The 22,557-nt window shown below is 37.3% G+C and overlaps 2 protein-coding genes across 2 annotated transcripts; one reads left to right on the forward strand and one right to left on the reverse strand.

Annotated features, from left to right (window-relative positions):
- LOC109710277 (WRKY transcription factor 22-like) lies at positions 4,680-5,613 on the forward strand. Its single transcript, XM_020232786.1, has 2 exons — positions 4,680-5,065; positions 5,484-5,613. The coding sequence occupies exons 1-2, from the start codon at positions 4,680-4,682 to the stop codon at positions 5,611-5,613; spliced, it is 516 nt and encodes a 171-aa protein (XP_020088375.1).
- On the reverse strand, positions 14,318-22,452 carry LOC109711075. Its single transcript, XM_020233973.1, has 9 exons — positions 19,680-22,452; positions 19,493-19,596; positions 19,238-19,307; positions 17,915-18,721; positions 17,175-17,377; positions 16,910-17,033; positions 16,151-16,360; positions 15,434-15,787; positions 14,318-15,004 (listed from the first exon to the last, which is right to left on the reverse strand). The coding sequence occupies exons 1-8, from the start codon at positions 22,320-22,322 to the stop codon at positions 15,644-15,646; spliced, it is 4,305 nt and encodes a 1,434-aa protein (XP_020089562.1). The 5' UTR covers positions 22,323-22,452; the 3' UTR covers positions 14,318-15,004; positions 15,434-15,643.

Here is a 22,557-nt window from a genome sequence, read left to right on the forward strand (position 1 = left end):
TTTTCGCCTGTATTATTTTAAACTTTACGCTGTGGTAAGAGAAAAGATAATAATAATAATTTTGATATCTAAGTAAAGAAGTTTGAATTGAACATTTCTAATTCTGGTGCAATACGTCCGTCCAAAATGTTATTCAAAATCAAATACGAGATATAAGGTCCGATTTTAGGGATACGTACTACAGTGAATCTAACTAAAATTACGATTTGAAGCCAAATCGAGGCGATCCAAAATGTTAGGATTATGATTTGATTAATTAAACCTAATACGGATTTAAGTTGGTGGGTTAATGAGAACCTATATGTGGAAGTCCCTTCCCCACTATAACCTACTAGTTAGTTGGAGTGTTAAGTATTAGATAATCTTGTTATTTGATCCTTTGCAGAGGAGGATGAGGAGAGATTTTGAGGGGCCCACAAGATGGGTGTGGATAAAGACCATCTTGGCCCCTGCTTTAGTTACAACCAAATACATCTATGGGCGGGTCCCATTCATCTCACTTTCTCAGCACTCAAAAAGATTTATTTCATGGACCACATTCGATAGACCAAACTCTCCAATGACTACGAGCTAAAATCTAAATATAAACCATTAAGTTATAATCTAATATAAATGTTTGATTAAAATCTTCTCAAATAGTTTCTAATGATCAAGAGTTTGAGCTTGATTCAGCGTGTTTGTATTCAACTGCATGCTTACATTTGCTTAAGTAGAGTCCAAAGTTTCTAAGAACGAATACTAAAAAAACTAAATTGCCAGATCACCAGTTATCTGCCAGTCGATTCGGTGTTCTGATGCCGACCATGAGGCTAGGAGTTCGAGTATGTTCTTATATAAATTTAAATTAGAGCTTGTGTTTTTTGCTTTTTACTTGTAAAATAAAAACAGAAAAAAAAAATCCAATTTCCTAATATATCTAATAGGGGGTAGGCTATGAAGCGGACTGAGTGTAGACTCTAGTTTATCAATCAAATTCTTGATGGCTACCCACATCTCCAAATAAGGAGGGACAATTTCCTTCTTTAAAATAATAATATTAATAATAATAATACCAACAAAATCTCCAAATTTGATAGATAACTACTCATCATAAAGAGAATGAGAATGAGAATGGGGAGAGAATGAGAGGGATGGTTAGCCGCCTAGGGGGTTGTATAGAATGGTCATACTTTAGCCTAAAATCATATTGGTAATAATATTACATTGATGTAATATAGACAAAAAGAAGAGAGTCCGGCTTATCAATAGTACAAGGCTCTTGATACTATCGAATTTTCTATCGTTGGATCTATTCTTTAATCATTTTCACCCGTTAGATTATACTATTCAACCAACCACCTACTGAACCCTAGAGACTAATATCATCCTAATTACATATCTTTTCATTCAACGACTGAAAACTCGATAGCACCAAGCACTTGGCACTGTCGATAGTATATCAGCATAATTCAAAAGAGATTAATAGTTAATTAAGATATGCTTATTTATGGAATATTCGGTGAATCGTTGTCTTCGAGTTTATATATTGTGTGTGGTTATCAAAAGCATTGTTAGTTTACTTATTATTCTACACGCTAGCAACACTACAACAGAATTAGGTTATAGAGACATATGTTTGGGACACTTTTGAGTAAGTGTCCCATTTATCCTAAAACTTAAAAAAACATCTACTAATGCCTAAATATAAAGCCCAATCCAACCAAAAATAAAAGATTACTCTACTCAACCCACCACACCCAGTCCATTTGGCCCGATTACAAACAGAAAAGAAAAAAAAAAAAAAAAAATCAATTACCATCTTTTCTTCTCTCTTCACTCAATCCACTGAAATTCTAGACGAAGAGCCTTTCCTGTCGTCCTCCTCCGCCACCGCAGCCAACGAGATAGAGTTTTGGCGGTTGCTAAATGCTTAAATAAGTGTTGGTAAATTAGTAGCACTCTTTTAGGTTATAGCGACACTCTTTAACTGTCACTATATACCTAGCGACCCCACATATAGCAATACTTTTTAAAAGTGTCGGTAATTTTAGCTAGCAGCACTTTTTTGACATGTACCTATATTTAAAAGTGTCGCTATAGACCGTTTTTGTTGTAGTGCAATATCTCAAATTTTGTTTGAAAATTTGGAATGATGATTGAATTCAGACGTAAAATTTTATAAAACTGATCGAGTTAGTGAATAGCAATGACCATATTCAACGAAAATTCTATAAATAAATTGTCCATTAAACTATCAAAAGTTAGGGTACAAGAGCCTTTTTTTTTTATATCTAAGTTGCAGTATGTGTTATATGCCATACTTTACGCTGGACTAAAGCATGTGATTTATAGAGGTACAGCGAATAATAAATACATGCTTCACTTTGTTCTTAGGCAAGCAAATGCGGTTGTAAACATCCGCATCTGCTTAATATTCATCATCCGTGTTTTTATTATAATGAAAAGAGAGGTTTTACATGCTCCGTTTCTATCTCCAAATTATAATTTTTATTTTATAAACCTTCATCCTAAATACAAATTGTCAAAAATGGAATATTATCTAAGCCAAAGAAGGAAAGACCACGACTTAAAAAAGCGAAAAATGGACAGATTGGATCCATCAAGATGTCTTTGGATCGAGTACTTAATTAATCACCACGTTTATATCCAACTCATCATTCTAACGAATTTGGAGATCTATTATGTTATTATAAACTTTAAATTCTTATTTAATTTGAAAAGATTCTCTCTGTATTTAAAATTTAATCATTCAAAATAGATGACATCACCACTTGACAGGTCCATAGAATTGTGTCATGTGCATGTCCTGCTTGTGAGCATCTCCCACAACAAGAACAGTACTTAATTACTTTGGCTCTGGTAAGTGGACATTTAAAAATTACAACTTGTGATTCTAATGCATCTCCCACAACAAGAACAGTACTTGTTTTGGCTCTGATAAGCAGAGATTTACAATTAAAGTTGTGATTTTATTAGAAGATCATTATCTTTTGAAGGTAAAAGTGCTACAAATTCAGATAAGGTCTGTGCTTTAGGACCCAAACGCCTTCTTACAAGTGTGAGACATAATCTTATCATCTCTGATACTGTAACTATAAATACAATCCAATTAAAAACATTATTAATTATATGGTTGAAAACGTGGCAGCTGTGTTTGCATAAAGCTCGTTTGACTGCATGGAGCTGGCAACACTATAATCGTAAATTTTTGCCTGGTTAATAATTACTTGCTACTAAAGACTCTGTTATATATTTTGTTATTTTATATACAGTAAGTGAGATGACTCTCAAAGAAGATAAATTTTTATTTTTTGTTCAAAAGATAAGAGGATAGATAATTTCACTGTAAGATAGAATTATTTGTTTCTAACTGCTATATTTTATAGCCTAGCAAAACTATATTAATTATAAATTAGCACAGACGGGGATATTTAGTTGGTCGAAAAATATAAATTACGGTGAGATAAATATGATTTATATTTTCAATAGTTGAAATCAATCTATGGAATTATAATAACTTCTTAAATAAATAAATAAACAAAGTTGATAGTATACTATATTTTTCGGAAAAAAAAAAGGGGTAATAGAGAACGATTTAATATTTTTGGCTTCTGTTGAATCTTAAATAGACCCGAACGAAATGAACTCTAATAAGATTCCAACAGAGGAGAACAATCCATGGCAGTGATTCTTGTCTCACCGCCAGGTTCATCTCGGTTTTTTTGAAAAATAAAAAATAAAAAAATAAAAAACCAAACCTCAAAAAATAAAAAAATTAAAAATGCTTAGTCAGTGAGGTGGGCCCCACGATCCCACCGTGCCCCACCGCATCCCACGTGGAGTGCACGTGTTCCGCTTCTCCGGGCCCCACAGCGAGGGAGGGCTGCCCCCACCCCGAGTCCCGAGTCCCGAGTCCCGAGTCCCGAGTCCCCACCGTCCGAGCTCGCGCCCACCATCTGTCAGTGTCTGCAGCAGATGCCGCTGCGCCGTGTCTCCACCTTATTCAATTCGATTCTCTCTTTTGTGACCACCATCCGGTCTGCTGAATATCTCTTGCTCTTGCTCTCGCTCTCGCTCTCTTGCTCACACCCCCTCAACTTTCCTCTTTTTACTTTTTACTAATTATTAATTAATAATTCCTAATAAATAAATAAAAATTAATAATAATAATATATAATTTATCCGCAGTTTTGACCGCTTATCACGGCGTAAAGCGAGAGAACGCGCCGAGAGTAACGCACGCAATTGGCCTGCTTCTTCCTCTATCTCTTCTCGCCCCTTTGACATTTCTCCAAAGTCAAGTGGGATACCCAAAACCGGGCGGTTTTTTAAATCTCTCTCTCCTCGCTCCAACTCTTTTTATAGCCTTTTTTTTAGAGGAGGATCCAATGCCCACCCCCACCACCATTACCCACCAGACCCTCTCTCTCCTCCCCCCTCTCTCTCTCTCTCTCATCCTCCTTTTCCTTTTCCTCTCTCTCTCTCTCTCTCTGTCTCCCTCTTAAAAAAAGTCAGCGCCGCTCCCTTTTCTCTCCCTCCTCCTCCTCCTCCTCCTCTCTCACCTTCTCCGTCGTAGTAGTAGTAGTAGTAGAAGAAGAAGGGAGAAGAGATCATGCGTAGGTAAGCCCCACCGCGGCGAGCCTCTGGCGACTTCAAAAAACCTGGCGTTTTTCATGGACATGGAGGAGGACGGGAACAACTGGGATCTACAAGCGGTGGTGAGAGGGTGCAGGTTCTCCGGCGGGGCTGCTGCTGCGGCGGCGGATCCGTTCTCGTCGTTCCCTGCGCCGGCGGCGGCGGAGGTGAAGTTGGGGGAGGAGGCGATGGTCGGGGGAGGAGGAGGAGGAGGAGATGGGTTTCTTTCTCCGGATCTGTTGTTGGCGGGGAGGAGTCGGAGTGGGCTCGAGGAGCTCCAGGAGCTCTATATGGCCTTCTTCCCCAAACAATCCCAACAACAGCAGCAGCAGCAGCAGAAGGGCGGTGGTGGCGGTGGGACCCTTCACCAACCTCACCCTCCGCCTCTCCCCTCGTCCCCCTCCTCCTCATCTGGCGCCGCCGTGGGCGTGTCAGCTGTGGCATCGGGTGGGGCCCACCACCCCCTGCAGCAGCAGCAGCAGCAGCAGCAGCAGCGGCAGCAGCAGCAGTAAGCAGTAGTGGATAGGTAGAGGTAGGTTGAGTAATTGTTGATGGCTGGCACAGGTGTACCATATGTAAAGGAAGAAGCAGCAGCAAAAGAAAAAGTTAAAACGTGGCAAAAGAGAAAGTTGATGTTGCCTTTACTAGGGTTTCTACTAGAAATTTCCTCTTTTGTTCAATTTAGGGCATAGTTGATAGTTTTTGGGGGTTTTAATTAGGGGTGNTTTTACTTTTTTTTTTTAACCTTGTTTTAGGAAATTAGGAATCACTATTTAGGGCCAGCGGCCATGTTAAGTAAATAAGGGTTTTGGATTAATTGGTTGATTGGTTGGCTTGGGTGGCTGCAGGAAGAACCAGCAGAAGCGGGTGGTGTGCCACGTCCCGGCGGACGGGGTTTCGTCCGACATGTGGGCTTGGCGCAAGTACGGCCAGAAACCCATCAAGGGCTCTCCCTACCCTCGGTATGTTATTAATTAATTGTTATTCATTTATCAAAAAAAAAAAAAAGAACTCTCCTGTTTTCAATTTTAATATCCAAAGTACGCATTTCAACTGTTGTATATCTATTGTATTGTAGGGGAAAAAAAAAAAAATTTGAAAAAAAAAATTCAATTACTTTGTAGTGCTGCAGAGGCGCAAGCAAAAACATCGAACTGCTTTCGGATTTTTCTTTTTTCTTTNGCGGCCCTCCTCCGCCGCCAACTCCTCCCTCCTCCGCCGCCGCCGCCGCCGCGGGGCTCTCCCCCACCACCCCGCTCACCGCCTCCATGGAGGACGAGCTCGTCCCCCGCCGCCTCCGCCGCCGCGCGCGGCGGCGCAAGGCGGAGGACGAGGAGGAGGAGGACGCGGAGGAGGAGGAAGAGGAGGAGGAGGAGGAAGACGACGGCGAGGAGGGGATGCTGCTTGTGGAGGACATGGAGGTGGTGGGCGAGGACGAGCTCCTCTTCGTGAGCCCCTCCTCCAACAACAATGGCGGCCCCTCCGCCGCCTCCCTCGCGGCGTTCTTCGACGACGACGACGGCGAGGGCGGGTTGGGGCCGCCGTTCTTTAACCCGACGTGGGCCGTCAACAACACGACCACCGCAGCGGGCGGGAGTTGACCATCCCCCCCCTCGCGCGCGCGCTCCTCTGTTCCTTCCGTTTCCGACATGAAGCAACAACACATACACACACACACACCAGAGAAAGCGAACGAGAGAGAGAGAGAGAGAGAGAGAGAGAGAAGAGGAGGGGATTGGATTAGAGAACAGAGAGTGGAAGCGGAAGTGGAAGAGAGCATCTGATCCGTCCGTTTATTTTATTNGAATCAACAACACATACACACACACACACACACCAGAGAAAGCGAACGAGAGAGAGAGAGAGAGAGAGAGAGAGAGAAAGAGAAGAGGAGGGGATTGGATTAGAGAAGAGAGAGTGGAAGCGGAAGTGGAAGAGAGCATCTGATCCGTCCGTTTATTTTATTTGAAAAAAGAATCTCCACCCTTCGCTCCTCACCTAACTTTTGTCTTCGGTTTTGGTATAGAATCGAAATGCCGTGTGTACAGAAATGGCAAAAAAAGAAAAAGAAAAAAAAAAGTAATTAGAAGAAAAGGTATTTAAGCCGAAATTTGAACTGCATGATTTGGATGCTTCTTTTTTTTTTTCTTTTCCTCCTTAAAAACTAAAATTAAGGGATGGTGATGTACTACTGTTCTATAAAAGAAAAAGGAAAAGAAAAAGGAAAGATACTGATGTAATTTTCTTGACCTTTCGAGGTTTTTCCTTTTATCTTTTCTTGTATGCTAATGTTGAGAGTTGCAATGTGAATGATTTCTCTGTATTGCGGTGATTCCGTTTATTTATTTATTTTTTCTAGTGCTTTCCTTATCAAGTTTCCTTAATTATTTTTTTATTCTTTAGAAGAATAATAAAATTATTAAGATCATACAAATGTGGCCTTGTAATGATACAAGATTGACCGTCGTAGTCCGTTAGCTTTCCAGCTCAAATACATCTTACGTGTAAGTTAATATAAAATAATTATTTATTTCTATTTACAAATTTAAAAATATGTAAATTTTTTTTTATATTTTACATTCAATTTTACTAAACTATTTACTTCGCTTATTTTTTCAAAATTAAGTTTACTTAAAAATATAAAGCAATAAGGTTCAAATCATCAAATTCTTAACCAATGTTCGGCTTTATTAAATATTTAATAATAATAATATTTGATAAATATGTCCAACTTTAATTTAAATATTAAATAATAATATTTCACCGGTTCAATCCCTTCTCACTTCTTTTTGGGATGCTCTGCATGGATCCCATGAGAGGGTCTAGAGAGAGAACAATGTAGAGAGAGAAAGTCAACGCGCTTTGGTTGTGGACCGCATGGGTGGTTGTGTAGAGAGGGAGAGTCAACGCGGTTTGGTGGAGAGGAGATTAATTAATTAATTAATTAATTAATTAAAACCGTTTATAAGACTCCTCGTTTGTTTGTTTGCGAGTTAAGTGAGCTCCCCATCCTCGTGACTTTTTTTTTTTTTTAATCCTTGAACGATTATTTTAATTTACTGATATTACAATTTACAAATCACATATTAGGGTAAAAATATATGAAGATTCCCTCACCCGTCCTAACTTTTTTAAATGTACCACTATAGGATCTGTTAGAAAAATATAACGAACCATAAGTAAAACACTTAACCTCGGTTAGTGAAAGAAATAAATTGACTTTTTTGTTCTCTTATATTATTATTTAGGGTAGAAAAAAAGAGTATCACAATTGGAGATTTTTAGAGAACATTTCTGTATAATTCTAACAGCTGCAGGATTTTTTAAAAAAATATAATATTTGTGATGATAAAAATATTATTTTAGTTATCTTCTGTTAAAAAATAAATAGCACTCTAACGGTAACAAATCAGAAAAATAAAAATAAATATCAGAAAAAAAAAATTTATTTACTATTTGAAGCTCTAACTAAAATAAAAATAAAATGGTGTGTAATTACTGGAAGGGTGGGGGTGACAGTTGTTGTCGGCATGGACGTAGTAGGTCTCGGCAGTTTTACGCGAGGGGGACCGCGCGTGGCCCAGCCTCAACGTATGCGTCGACGACACAGCAAGCGAATGGACAAGGACGGAGCGGATGCGCAAAAGCGCGAAGACACGCTCTCACCCCTCTCCATTTTGACAGCGCACTGTACATAAATAATATATTATAGAGTGTTGTTAGGACCTTTTTATTTGTTAGCCTAAGGTTTTGGGAATTTTGCTTCTGCTTTTAGTAGTAGCAATTTTAATTAATATAAAAATATACTTCCATTAACGGCATCATTACTATATTATTATGCATAATGTAATATTCCTTATGTAAGTAAATAAATTATTTTTTTCTTGTAGTTTCGCATAGCATATAATACAATCTCTTTTATTACGGTTGTAAACGGAGCTCTGAGCCTGAATAGAATTTTATTTATGATTCGAGTTTGGCTTTTAGGGGATGTTTGGTTGAACGCATTTACAATTGCGCTGCAGTTACAAATGCATGCAATCTCAATTTCTGTGTTTGGTTTAATGCAGTTGAATACAACTGCTATAGTTACAACTGCACAAGAAGGTCCATATGTTGTAGTTAGAACTACATCCAAATTGGCTGCAGTTCCAACTGCAGCAATTGACGAGGAATAGGATCACCCACAAATTAACAATAATAAATAAATAAATAAATAATATATATAGATAAATAAAAATATTTGTAAATAAACTCATACTAATAAAATCTTTTAGGCGACACAAGTTTTGAGCAAAAAATTAAATATTTTTAAATTTATTTTATTCAAAATATAAAAAATATTTTTGTTTTCTAAATTTTCATAGAATATGATTGTGTATGTCAACTTAATAAGTTTTAATTAATTATAATTTTAAATTTGATTAAAAAAAATGAGAGAATTGTTTAAATTTTTAAAATTTGATTTACATATTAAAATTAAATAATTAAAAATTTTAAATGTTTCGATTGATAAGTCAAAGAATTATTAAAAAATATAAAAAAAATTATATATATCCACTTATTTATTTATAAATAGTAAATTTGAATGATTCATAAAATTATATAATTATTTTATNATATATCCACTTATTTATTTATAAATAGTAAATTTGAATGATTCATAAAATTATATAATTATTTTATGTATAGTGAAGGTAATCTCACCACTCTATCTAAAGAGGTGATAAGATTCACAAATGTAACTATCAATTTCAAATTATCAAACAGAAGAAATACAGCTGCAACAGTTGCATCTACACAAAATTAAACAAACTATATGTAATTATATACAACTGTTACATTTTCAACTGCATACATTTTTAACTACACTGTGTATTTATAATTACATCCAACCAAACGACCCCTTATATGCATTATCTGTGCCTTTTCATGCATCATCAGCAGTTGGATCGGGCAGGTCCAAACAACTCTAGCTACACAATGAAAAATTGATTCAAGCAAGCAAAAGTATTAGAGCCTGTTTGGGCTCAATTTACACTTTTTTATTCTTTTACAGCTAGCTATTTTAGTAGAATATTTAAGAAAAAGAAGGTCTTAAAATTTTACTGCAATAGAAATTTGTTTGTAGCTCCATTGATTGTTTTTTGTTAGGCTATTTGAGCACCAATGGGCAAATATAATAATTGATAGGTCCACTCAAATCATTGTACTATATATCCGTGCTTACGTGCATGACCGATTGGACCTAACACAGTAACATATGTAGGTAGCATTTGCAGAAAATGTAACTAATCGTTCTTCGCGCAAGTAGTAAAAAATTTAATAGTTAATATTCGAGATTTCAAGTTTGAATTCTAATTGATTCATATTTTCAACTAAGTTTATTTTTTAAAAAAATAAACGAAACGGATAGTATGTTACCTTTCTTTCAAAAAAGCATTTGCAGAAAATATTTAGTGAAAAATCCTATTATAAGTTAAGGTATAAATTTGATGAACATATAATATAATGCTTGCTTTTTAGATGGAAAAAGAATGTGTGTTGAAGCGATTGCGGCTCTTTTCTTTAATTCGAATTGTATAAGAAATCCATTATATATCCTATTAATTTGTATAACTTCTTTTTTAATAATATAAATCATACTATAGAGATCTTTTTCTCATGTGCTTCAGAGTATATGATTTTTTGAGATTCAATTGTGGATTATAACAATAATTGGAAGTTTCGTGCAAATATTTTTACTCGAGATATATCTAAATTTATCAAGCCCACGATGAAATCACATCTTTTAATTTTTCAAAATTTGTTCATAGACTTTCATTGAAAATGTAAAGCGTGATCATAAGTACACACGATGCACATATTGTTCCCTAATGATATAATTTGGTTGCGTAATTTAAAAGATGAACGGATGGGTTAGGTGAGAATTGCTATACATACAAACACATCCAGAGATACCTTTATGCTATTCTTCAATTAATATATTTGTTGTACACCATCCGTCCAACTTGGCGCGTCTAGATCATGAAATTTGATTTCTCTAACAAAAATAGCAATTTTGATTTCGAGACATTTTAAGTGGTAATTTAGAGATTTCATTATTGAAAGCAAATCGATGGTAACGAAATCTGCATATACATATATATATATATATATATAATATATATATATAAGAGAGAGAGAGAGAGAGAGAGAGAGAGAGAGAGAGAGAGAGAGCAGGAGAGAGAGAGAGTCCGGCTACGTACTATCGTAGCACGGAGCCTCCGTGCTACCAAATTGTTTTCGATGATGCGGCTTCCAAATCGACGATCGGCTCCGTAGACTTGAATCTACACTATTAAAAGTACTTTGGAAACTAAATTTCATAATTTTTCGATATCATTTATCTATTAAAACAAATAGTCTAAAATTGAACGCTCAAAATAAAATCTCATAAAAAATGATGATAAAAGATTTAAATTCAAGATCAGATATACTGATCTTATTCTAAATAGTGAAAAGAATTTTCTATAAAAATTTTCATCGGATTTGGATTGTTTTACACGCTTAAACTCACAAACACGCCACATCGGCCATTAAATGGTCAATTTTTGAGCTTTTGATCACTAGTCAAAATGATGTCGAACAATTATGAATTTAATTTTCAAATATTTTTAATAGTGTAGATCAAGTCTAACGGAGCCGATCGTGCGATTTGGAAGCCGCATCATCAAAAACAACTTGGTAGACGGGAGGCCCCGGCTACGATAATATAGCGCTGACTATATTATATATATATATATATACTATATATATATATATATATATATATATATATATATATATATATATATCCAGCTACTATACTCTTATGAGTGAGTACGATCGCCTTCGTACTCATAAGTCGTTTTCGATAATAGAGCTTCCGAATCGACAATTCATATCGTTAAACGTTATCTAGAGCATTTAAAACTTTTAGAAATCAAATTTATAATTTTTGAACATCATTTATCTTACGATCAAAAGGTCACAAAACTGATAATTTTTAACAGCCAGTATGAGATATTTGCTAGTTTAACGGTGTAAAAGAATCGGAATCAGTTGAATTTTTGATAGAAAATTTTATTCACTACCTAGATAAAGATCAATAACTCCGATCTTAAATTGAAGGATCCAATCATCCATTTTTAGGATGTCGTTCAATTTCGATCATTCATTTTATGCCTTGATGGACTTTATTATGATTTCGAAAAATTACGAAATTTATTTTCTAGAAGTTTCAAATACTCTAGATCAATATTTAACGGAGTGAATCGTCGATTCGGAAATCCCATCATAAAAAACAACTTATTATTACGAAGGGCCCAATACTCAAAGGCCCCGTTTGGTTCGGGGGATAAGCGGGGATAACGAAAGTTATCCCCGCTATTCCGCCAAACGGAGTCATTTTTTACCGGGATATTTTATTCCGGTCAAAGCTTGCTATTCCCGGTTATTCCGGAATAGCAAGCTTTTTACTATTCCACCATTTTGGCGGAATAGTGCTATTCCCATGCTTAATTTCAAACTTAATTAAAATTATAAAATAAATTAAAACTAAATTATATAAATATAATATATTATATATTATAATACATTATTTTTATTATAAAATTATTAATTGTGCTATATTAATACATATTATTTATATTTAAATATTATAATAAATTTTATAATAAATTATATTTAAATATTAAAATAAATTAAAATTTAAAATTTAAATAAATTTAAAATTTAAAATATTATAATAAATTATATTTAAAATTTAAAATTTGTAATCTCAAAATTAAAGTTTATAATTTTAAATTCCACATTTTAAATTTTAAATTTAAATTTTGAAATTTTAAATTTTTGAAATTTTAAATTTGAATTTTATTTTTTTTCAAATTTAAATTTGATCTTAAATTTAAAGTTAGAAATTTAAAATTTAAATTTTGAATTTAAAATTTGAGATTTTAAATTTTAAATTTTAATTTCAAAATTTGAAATTTAAAAGTTAAAATTTTAAATTTTAAAATATAAATATAAAATATAAAAATTTAAATTCTAATATAAATAAAAAAGTGATAATATTATTAATTTTTATTTATAATTATCCACTTTAAATCTTACTCCATCTTATCTAACCAAACGTTATTTTTCTTATTCATAGGAATAATCCAATTTTTATCCAAACATAAAATTGATCTAATCCCCGCTTATACCTCAATTTATACCTATCCCTGGAATACCCACTTTTTGCTTATCCCCGAACCAAACGATACCAAAAAGTATAATAACCCTACTCTCTCTCTCTCTCTCTCTCTCTCTCTCTCTCTCTCTCTCTCTCTCTATATATATATATGCTATTGTACTATTAAAAGTAAAGCAGTTCTTATTTTCTTAACTTTCTAAATATTCATCAATTTTGATGGATAGTTAGAATAAAAGAAAAAAGAGAAATTGAAAAGAAATTAATGATATGGTTAGAAAGTTAAGACCATAAGCTCCTAGTATCACAATAGCCCTGCTCTCTCTCTCTCTATATATAATCGAAGCCCTTCTCTCTCTCTCTCTCTCTCTCTGGCAGTCCAAGAGGTGAAGCCCACCGCGGTCCTCGTGGACCGCGTGCAAAAAGTCAAGTAGCCGCCCTGTGTTTTTTACCGTAGATTTTCGTTTTCTGCTCTAAAAATCCAAAATTTTCAGTGTATTTGTAGAAAAAATTTTCCGAATTTTTTTTTACAGACAACCAAACATCAAATAATTGTCTTTCAACTGAAAATTAATTTTCGAAGTAGTTTTTGAGGAAACTAAACACACCCTTACCTTCAACACCGTATTATCGGAAGGATCCATGGAACTAAAAACTGTATAGGAATAGTTTTCATTCATAACACTTATTGCATTTTGAACAAGTAATAGATAGATAAATTGCGGCACCCGTTGATTCTACACCTGCCCAAATTTTGAGAAGAGGACGACAAGTTGCGCAGTCCGGATTAGTGCTTTTACTACAGTTGTTTGTTTTCCGATCCAACGGCTGCAAAAGTCAGAACCGTTGACATCACCAGTACTGGGCACTCTTAGTCAGTCTTTGTTAATAATGTTGCCGTACATATTAGACCATTAATATAAAATTACTGAAAAAAAATCTATTTTTAATATCTAATTAAATGAAGATCATATGAGTTGAACACAGCTCCATGTTCAATGCATTTGGAATTCGTGGGCTTAATTTTCCAACTTATGATAGTACTCCATCCTTACACGGAGAAGTCAAACGATCCCATTCATACGTAGTCAACAAAAGAAGCTGGAGCAGTAGTGGAAAATCTACTGCAATATTCCTACATGGAATGGCTTTTGAAACAACTTTTCTATGCAGAGAAGTGACAGCCAATTAATTAGCAAACAACGTGTTTAAGCCTTTGCTGTGAATAAACCAAACTAAGCTTTTGAAGCACAAAAGCAGGAACTACAATTTAAACAATCTAAATTTGTTGCAACAATAAGTTGCAAATGATATTATACAAAAATATCTACCTGTGTTTCTTCAAACAACTCTAATCAAATGGGAGTTCCATGAAAACTCCATTAAGGTCAAACAGATCCTCACCATTTACCCAGACTTCTGGGCTGTACATTTCACTGGAATGTGGCCTATCCATAAATAACAAAAAGAAACATCACAAGTGTTGAATCCACAATTTTAAGGGGATTGAGAAATGTTAGATACAGAAACTTTCATGAAAATGAATAAATAAGCAAAAAGAACATCCTTTCATCAATCAAACTAACATAACTCCTGCCACTACAATTGTACATAAATACGGTCAGACCCCCTCAAACTGCTTATCTACAACCAAAAGAATACTGATGCCAACCTTTATATACATGCGACATAACTTAATTATCAGGGGGCATTGATATTTGTCCCTCTTATGTACGTACTTATATAGATAGTTGTTGGCTTAAAACACACTGGAGCCAGAGTTGTCGAAGCAGAGAGATCCATGTGCAATGCTGGAGAAAACTTTGTACAAAATGCATGATGTATTTGCTTTTGCTCGTTTATTATTTCATCCCTTTTCCTGCATTTGTTTCACGCCTTTCTGTCGTCATAGGCACTGGATGAGGGAGTCATCCATCATTGCACCACAACCCAGACAACTTACGAGCTCTACCTCAATAAAATGAATTCCTCTCAGTTCAGATCACACCATCAGTTAACGAGGAATGATCAGAGAGATGAATCTCTCTCTCCTCAATCAAATGAATTCCTTGCTCAGTTCAGTGCACACAGTAAACCAGGAATAAACAGAAAGATTGATTCTTCTTCAGAAATCATCGTCTTCCAAGTAGAAAAAAGCTGAAAAGCAAAATCGTAATAAGTGAGTTTGCAGTGCTTTATAAGGTATTAATGATTAGAATTAGTTTAGCTGCAGTGAACATTTTTTGCTAGGTTGGTTGACTTCAAAGTTCACATAGTTAAATTTGAAAAGCATGAGAGGCAGCTTGAGCCATGCAATATGATTGACACATGGAGGTTAGTACAAACATAAGACCAGTTCAGCAGCATTAACCATAAGCGAATTAGAAGCACTGCAGCTGGTTGCTTATGTTATATTTACAAGCTCATAGAAAGGGCTTCTAAAGCAAGAAAATGAGGGGTAAGTAAAACCTTCATTGAAACAGTGAAGGTAGAGGTCTAATTATGTAATTTAAAAACATTCACAAGATTAGTTTTCTTCACATATTAGCATAGTGTTAGAATTAGACATATAAGAGGAGTTCATACCTTATATAGCGACCAGAATCATCAACTGCGCATACACCTGGTGCGTAAACGAGTGAACTCATTGCACAACCTCTTTATGAAAACTGACCAATTCAGCTAGCATTGATGAGATCACAACTGAAACGTGCACTTACACCTGGTGCGTAAACGAGTGAACTAATTGCACAATCTCCTCAAGATAAGTCACCAATTCAGCTAGCATTGATGAGATCACAACTGAAATGTGCCCAACTCCTGGCCATGCCTTGTGAGTTTAATAGTCCTTCCTCCAATCCATTGAAGCCGATAAGAAAGATCAAGATTGTGAATTAACAGTTTCAGATTATCAGCATCATTGAGTTCCCTCAGCTTATCCTGTACAGACAGAAAGCTCTTGAGACTGGAAAATAAAGCCCCTGATCTTAATTATCCGCTTTGTACAAAGAATAAGAATAAGTTTGAGGATGACCAATAACAATATAGGAGACAAGAATCAGCTCTTCGGGAAATCAGCATACTCAAAATTGTAGATTATACAAGAAATGAGATTACAGAAATGCTAAAATGTTTAATCTCTTTCAGAAGAAAACAAGTTAATAGAAGAGAAATGATAGCAACGCAAGTTACTAATAGATTAATGTTGATTAAGCCCTTGCTAATTAACATGTTAAGAGTGGCTAAATAATATGTAAGAGGACATTTTGAGGGAAAAAAGAGAAAAGTAGACAAATGTACTACCGGAGAATTTGCTTGTTTTCCATTCCCTATAATGCTTGCCATTATACTCAGACGAGAAGAGTTAGGTGAAAAGCCCTCCCATGGAGGAACAAAAATGAGCTTGGTGCATTGGACAGGAACAAGACTATTTCTGCTGATCCTCTCCCACCATGCAGTTCCCAATGACCACCATCTGATCATCAACCCATTCTCAGAGAAAGCAACGAGCCCCTGATACAGTAAATACACGACGAAATGAGCACCAGAGAATATAGACATTCCAGCTACACTGATCAAAGTTTCACAGATGCACCATAGACAGTAAAGGAAATCATTCATGCATGAAACCACAAAGAGAAAAAGATCATCTAAAAATTAAAAAGGAAAAATAGCAAGGATTTATATGATATTTTAATAATTGGTAACTCGCTTTATGCTTTTTCATGTTTATACTCAACAAATAAGAAGATACATGCAATTACCAAAATGACACCAAATTATAATTGAGGAATTTGATCAAAGTAGTCAGAATATATTTAAGAACTATATAATGTATCTGGTCTTCATACTCAATAGGCAAAAATATTCAAAATCAAACTCTGCAAAAGAATAAACCCAAATTCGAAAAAAAAAACAATTTGCTTGCAATAATTACTGCAAAGTTGGCCTTGAGGTGTAATGCCAATGCATGTCAAATCTAGAATTTGGTTCGTCGGACCATTGCACAATGCTGATTTGCTTCTTGCATTTCTTTATTGGAAAATACCAGATTTAGCTCACCTCTCCATCTGGAGAAAAGCTCAAAGCTGATATTGCTATAGCAATCTTTGTACTCGATGCTCCTTCAAGTAAACTTGGAAGACCCAGTGGTCCACTTGCATCCAATATCTTTATTTTGGTCACACTACGAAAAAGAAAGAAAATATATTAAAATAACTGTTTAATCAACAAAAGGAATGAAAGAGTACAGATTACAGTTCAAGTTCAAATTTGCACCTAGTAAACCGCATGAGTTTGCAACCATGTTAAATATTAAACTACATACCTTTCTATGTCATAGACGCGTATTGTAGCAGTATGAATATCTCCAATAGCATCTCCAACAGCCAACCGTGTTAAAGATTCATTAAGAGCAACCATTGGAAATACACGTGCAATTTCTCTTAATGCAACCATAGAGCCACTAAGGCAAGCCTTACGCATGACCAAATTGCTAGGGTCCATCGTCTGTAAAACATAGTTTATTACCTGCAAAATTCACCTTTCATCAGAGCTATAAGCAACGAGGGGGAGATGCCAGAGAATTTGTTTCCCAAAGAATTGGATACACTTGAAAGAGGGGGGTGGGGGGTGGGGGTGGAGGGGTATCGTGGGGGACCGAGTTGGTGATTCATTTCTACATAGAGACAGAAAACTTGGACATTAGATGCATGCAATTCTAAGAAAGTTTCTTGTTTAAATGCCATCTTGTAGGAAATTACGATATGATGTTGAATTGTGACATTGTGACTAAGATAACAACATTCATGTGCTATCACCCCTGTTATTTATATTTATATTTCCCAGCTGCATCACATATATGGATGAATTAAGACATATGATGCACAAATAAAACACTGAAAATGGATGGCTTATAGGACTTCATAATGTTGGACAGACAATTACCTAAAAGCAAACAAAAAGAAAAGAAATAGAAACTACCAATCATCCGGAACTGAACACAATTAAGATGTTATGTCAAGAAAATTACTATCCGCATAGCATGAAGTAAATAGCAACACATACCTTGTCAAGATATGGTGCCAAGGTCTTGGGAGAACCGCGGACTACTCTGATAAGAGTTTTCACTGATACCAAATGAACAGGTGAATCAGATGAAGTTGCCCAAATTTGACCTTCAATAACACCAAAAAATCCTACTATATCAGCCATAGCTAAGGTCGGTAGAAGAATATCAACCAAAGCTTCCCGAATAGTAACAGCAACTACTGGATTCCATATCACACAGCTAGCAGGGGAACCACTAAGGCATTCGATTTGGAAAAATATATCTCCAGTAAGTTTAGGAATATCAGCACCTAAACAGTCTTTCCACGTACTTTCCATTCCCTCAGCTAAGAGCTCAGCTGCTGTCGAGCTGTATCGATCATTCATGGACATAAGTAACTTGATTAGCTGATTAACAACTAAATTTGGAAGTTCATCCTTCACAATGCTAGGGTACCAAGCAGCTAAAGCAGCTGCAACGATGATATTAGAGGCTTTTGCATCCTGACTTGTTGCACCAATCCAAGAAACCCATTCTTGATTCTCAAATGAGTCCAGCCATGAAAGTATGGGAGATGATTCAGATTCATGCCGATTGAGATTTTCCGTATTTCTCTCGGATTCTAAATAGTCAGTTAAAGATGCATTCTTCATATCTGGAAGGAGATTCTCCACATGGTTCAACGGGCTTGAAGGGAATTCAGAAGATTTGATCTTTTGTTTATACAGGGGACATGGAACAGCACGTGGAGCTGCACAATGGAATAAAGAGCGTGCAGCCATGCGGACATGCTCACAAGGATGCTGCCAAAAACTCACCAAGAGCTGAACACATGGTATGCGTGTATTAGTTCCAAAACCCCAACAAAGGAAAGAGTATATTATATTTCAGTTTCTAAACAAACTCATAGTTTAGTTCTTGAGTAGAGACGGACATCGTTGATGGATGTACAACACAGGAGACGATTGAAGACCATTGATCAAATATATGAAGGCACTAACATACTTAAATATGTGAAGAAATTTACCCAAGTTGCACTATTGGCGAGCCAGTATTCATAAAATAGTTTTTTTTTTTTCTTTTCTAACAAATACTCTAGTCAACCATAACCTTAAATTCTTTCTAACAGTAAAAAGTACAACTAATTGCAGTTGAAAATGCAAATAACATTGATGACAATATATTTAGACAATGCTGCATGATGCTTCTTTTTAAATAAAAGCTAAAGTATTTGCCAAGTGAGACAATTATCTGCACACCGAATAAACTCATATAATTTATGATACATATTATCAACAATAATATAGAAAACACAAACAGAGAATAAGCAGTTGGACAACCTGGAGCAAAGGAGGCTTTATGTGTGGAACTTTCTCGGCAAAATTCCGCGTATAAAATGCTGCCAAGGCACTGCAATTAAAATAAAAAATAAAAATAAAAAAAAAGCAAAAATGAGAAATATAGTCGGAAAAAAAACCTCATGCCAGAGTCTTTTTGGCATCAAAAACTAGTTCCCCAATTATTACAAAAATTCTTATTAACAATTATGGAACAATGTAAATAGAACAGCTGATTGACAATTGAAGAAAATGTACCTGCTAGCAGTTGTACAGGAATGGGACAAAGTGATGATATGTTGAGCGAGAGAAACAATGGTGAGGGATCTCATTGCACAGAATTCAGATGAAGACTTCCAAAGCTGTACCATAAAGTGAATATTGGAATTTATATTGAGCCTTAAACAATAAACTCAAAAAGGAGATATAGTTGATATAAACTCACCTCAAGAGTAGCCCACATGCCAGGAAACATTAACGTAATAGAACCTCTATCCCCCACCACACCAGGAGCTATATGGAAGCCTTCTGGCTTGCATATATTCATCTCATCAACAAGCAATTTATCTAGCTCACCATCAACACCCCATAAGTGTAAAAAGCATAAGCTGAACCGAAGTAGACGTCCTTCTAGTGTTTCTTTTGAAGGACTGTCGATTACATTTGAATTATCATTAGAAGTTCCAGCTTCAAAAGGTATTTCTTGCGATTCATGGTCAGAATGATGGGCTTTTAGCTGCTTAACATCACAGTTTGGCATGGCAATGAGGGGGGACATAAGAGCCGAAAGATCGAACTTAATACTTGCAACGCCAGGAAAAGGGCAAGAACATTTTATGGGTAGCTTTTTCTTTTGAAGAATTTTGTGAGAAGGAATCTTCGTAGAACTATTCCGAAAGAAATCATCACGAGCTGGTTCCTTCTCCTTACTGCTCTGAGCAAGAGAAGTGAACTCAATAGTATCCATTTTACCCCTGTGAAAATTGCCAGTTGTACCCTTCTCATTCCTTACTGAACTATTTTTCAACTGTGAATTGTTCTTATCTTTGAAAACAGGAAGAAGCAGTGATGAAGCCGAGGTCGTGCCTCCCAAAATACCACCCGTAATAGAGTTCTTATTTATTCCCCTACAGAAATGGTCGAAAACCAAATGGGAAGCTGCCCCTCGAATAATCCGTTCTCTAGCACCAGATTTCACATCCCACAGATATAGAACACTAACGGCATTATGCGAAGACAGAAGATTTCTACACAAACAAGCTATGTAGCCTTTTTTGCTATCCCATGCTACCATGGATGGGTAACTAGGATGACCAGGAAACATTCTCTCCACCCTCATAGTTTCAAGAGAAACAAGAGCCACACAGCCATCATCTCCAACGGAGAGGAAACAGTCATTCCAGGGTTTATTAGTCCAAGGTGGCGGCAGTATAATTTGCCTAACAGGAGCCACGTGATGGTGGAACGATGAAAGGGGATTACCCGTGTCAAAATCCCATACACGGATTGTACAGTCGAGGCTACCTGATATTAGAACTCGACTGAAGTTCTGTTCGTTGGATTGTGCATGCATTCGATGTGTCGCCAAACATAGAATTGCACCCGAGTGTCCTGAAAAGAACTGCTCGGAGATGTGAGGATAGATGCCTCCAATACCAGATTTTACCTCCGGAAACAGATTTATGAACCGAATAACTTCTATTTCACCGCTATAGAAGCCATAAACTACAGAATAAGGAGCATAGAAATCTTCGGAGAGCACCATTGAAGAAGATACAGTCCTTTTACATAAATCTGTGTTTTTTCTTCCTTTTATTGGCCATTCACCTGAAAAGCTCCCTTCCGCAAGCAGCTTGCTAAAAGCAGTAGATTCTAATTGTTGAATTGACCATCTCGAGACATGTGGTTCCCACACGGAAGATTTGCCGACCGTGACACAGTTCGATACGATCTGGATAAGATCACCTTTTAACTGACAAAAATGAATCGACGATTTCCCTTCGGAACTAGAAGGAATTGATGGAATCTCACACAGAGGCTTGAAGTCAAATGCAACACCAGAAAAGGAAATTCTAAACACCACTGCTGCACCATTAGTATTCCATAAAGCAACGGTTTTTATGACGCCATTAGATGAATTCCCAGTTTCTGAATCATCGTCCTGAAGAAAAATGCCGCCGATGAGCCGAACCTTTGATGAAGAGTCCTCATTGTAAAGGGAAGTACCAACCAAAGAGATCTCCCCAATGATGGCTCCATCCGCTACGGACTTAAACAAACACCGAGATCCGAAAACCAACGCCACGAGCTTTCCATCGCCAGCGAGCGCCACTGCCTGAGCCCCATCGAACGAATTCTCCCCCAAAAGAGATGAACCGAGATCGGAAGAAGAGCTACAATAGGAAAAAATCTCACTTTGGCCATCATGGTCGGATTCTGATATCGCCAAGAGCTGGATACGCCCTTGCCCATCGACCAACACTACATCATGCTTCTTGTTCACATTGCCCTCCACCGCCGGGACCACCGCCACTGCCGTAGGCGACCCGATCGACAGGTACGAGTGGAACACTGTTTGGACTACGTTGAGGGTGCACGAGTCAACGATCAGAACGTTACACTTGGTCGATCTCTTCGTAGAAGCCTCCTCGCCGTCCTCGTTGGGGTGGGGAGCGGCCGCGTCAGCGGAGCTGCAGACGACGCAGACGCGGCGCGGCGTGAGGGGGAGCGGCGCGAGGAGGGAGGGCGCCCCGGCCCACGGCGGGAGCTTTCGCCGCCGCCGACAACGCCCTCCGCCGCTCCAGACGCAGAGGACGCCGTCGGAGCAGGCGCTGAGGATGGAGGGCGCGGCGGCGGAGGGGGAGCAGGGGGCGAGGTCGGCGATGGGGGCGGCGTGGCCGCAGAGGAGCCCGATGGGCCGGATCTCCGGATCGGAAAGGTCCCACCACACGAGGGATCCGTCCGATCCACCGGTGTAGAGCGCCGCGGCGGCGGAGGCGGAGGCGGAGGCGGAGGCGGAGGCGGCGGCGGTGACGCGGTGCGGCGGAGGGGCGGAGGGCCAGAGGCACGCGACGGAGGGGCACTTCATTCGCCCCTCGCCGCCACCCACGCCGCCGCGAGCTCCGGCGAAGAAGGGTTTAGGATGATCGCGAGAGGGAGTGAGGGGCGATGGGGTGGGGAAGTGGACGAAGAAGAATGAGAGTTTTAGGAGACGAGTACGATCGATGATGGGTGAGATGGGCTACGCTGGTGGGGTATGGGTCGAATTCGAAGGCGCCGGCGACGAGCGATTCACCCCGCAATCGCGCGTATCGCCGAGCCAA

Source organism: Ananas comosus, linkage group 5 (assembly GCF_001540865.1).
Source record: "Ananas comosus cultivar F153 linkage group 5, ASM154086v1, whole genome shotgun sequence".
Classification (NCBI taxonomy): domain Eukaryota; kingdom Viridiplantae; phylum Streptophyta; class Magnoliopsida; order Poales; family Bromeliaceae; genus Ananas; species Ananas comosus.

What these genes read in the sequence shown, in the direction of transcription:
- LOC109710277 (XM_020232786.1), top strand. Translation starts at nt 4,680, where the DNA reads ATGGAGGAGGACGGGAACAACTGGGATCTACAAGCGGTGGTGAGAGGG. An exon ending in TCTGGCGCCGCCGTGGGCGT is followed by an intron (nt 5,066 to 5,483) that starts GTCAGCTGTGGC and finishes GGGTGGCTGCAG; the next exon opens with GAAGAACCAGCAGAAGCGGG.
- LOC109711075 (XM_020233973.1), bottom strand. Translation starts at nt 22,322, where the DNA reads ATGAAGTGCCCCTCCGTCGCGTGCCTCTGGCCCTCCGCCCCTCCGCCG. An exon ending in TGGCACCATATCTTGACAAG is followed by an intron (nt 17,378 to 17,914) that starts GTATGTGTTGCT and finishes TGAATTTTGCAG; the next exon opens with GTAATAAACTATGTTTTACA. An exon ending in GAAAACAAGCAAATTCTCCG is followed by an intron (nt 15,788 to 16,150) that starts GTAGTACATTTG and finishes CTGTCTGTACAG; the next exon opens with GATAAGCTGAGGGAACTCAA.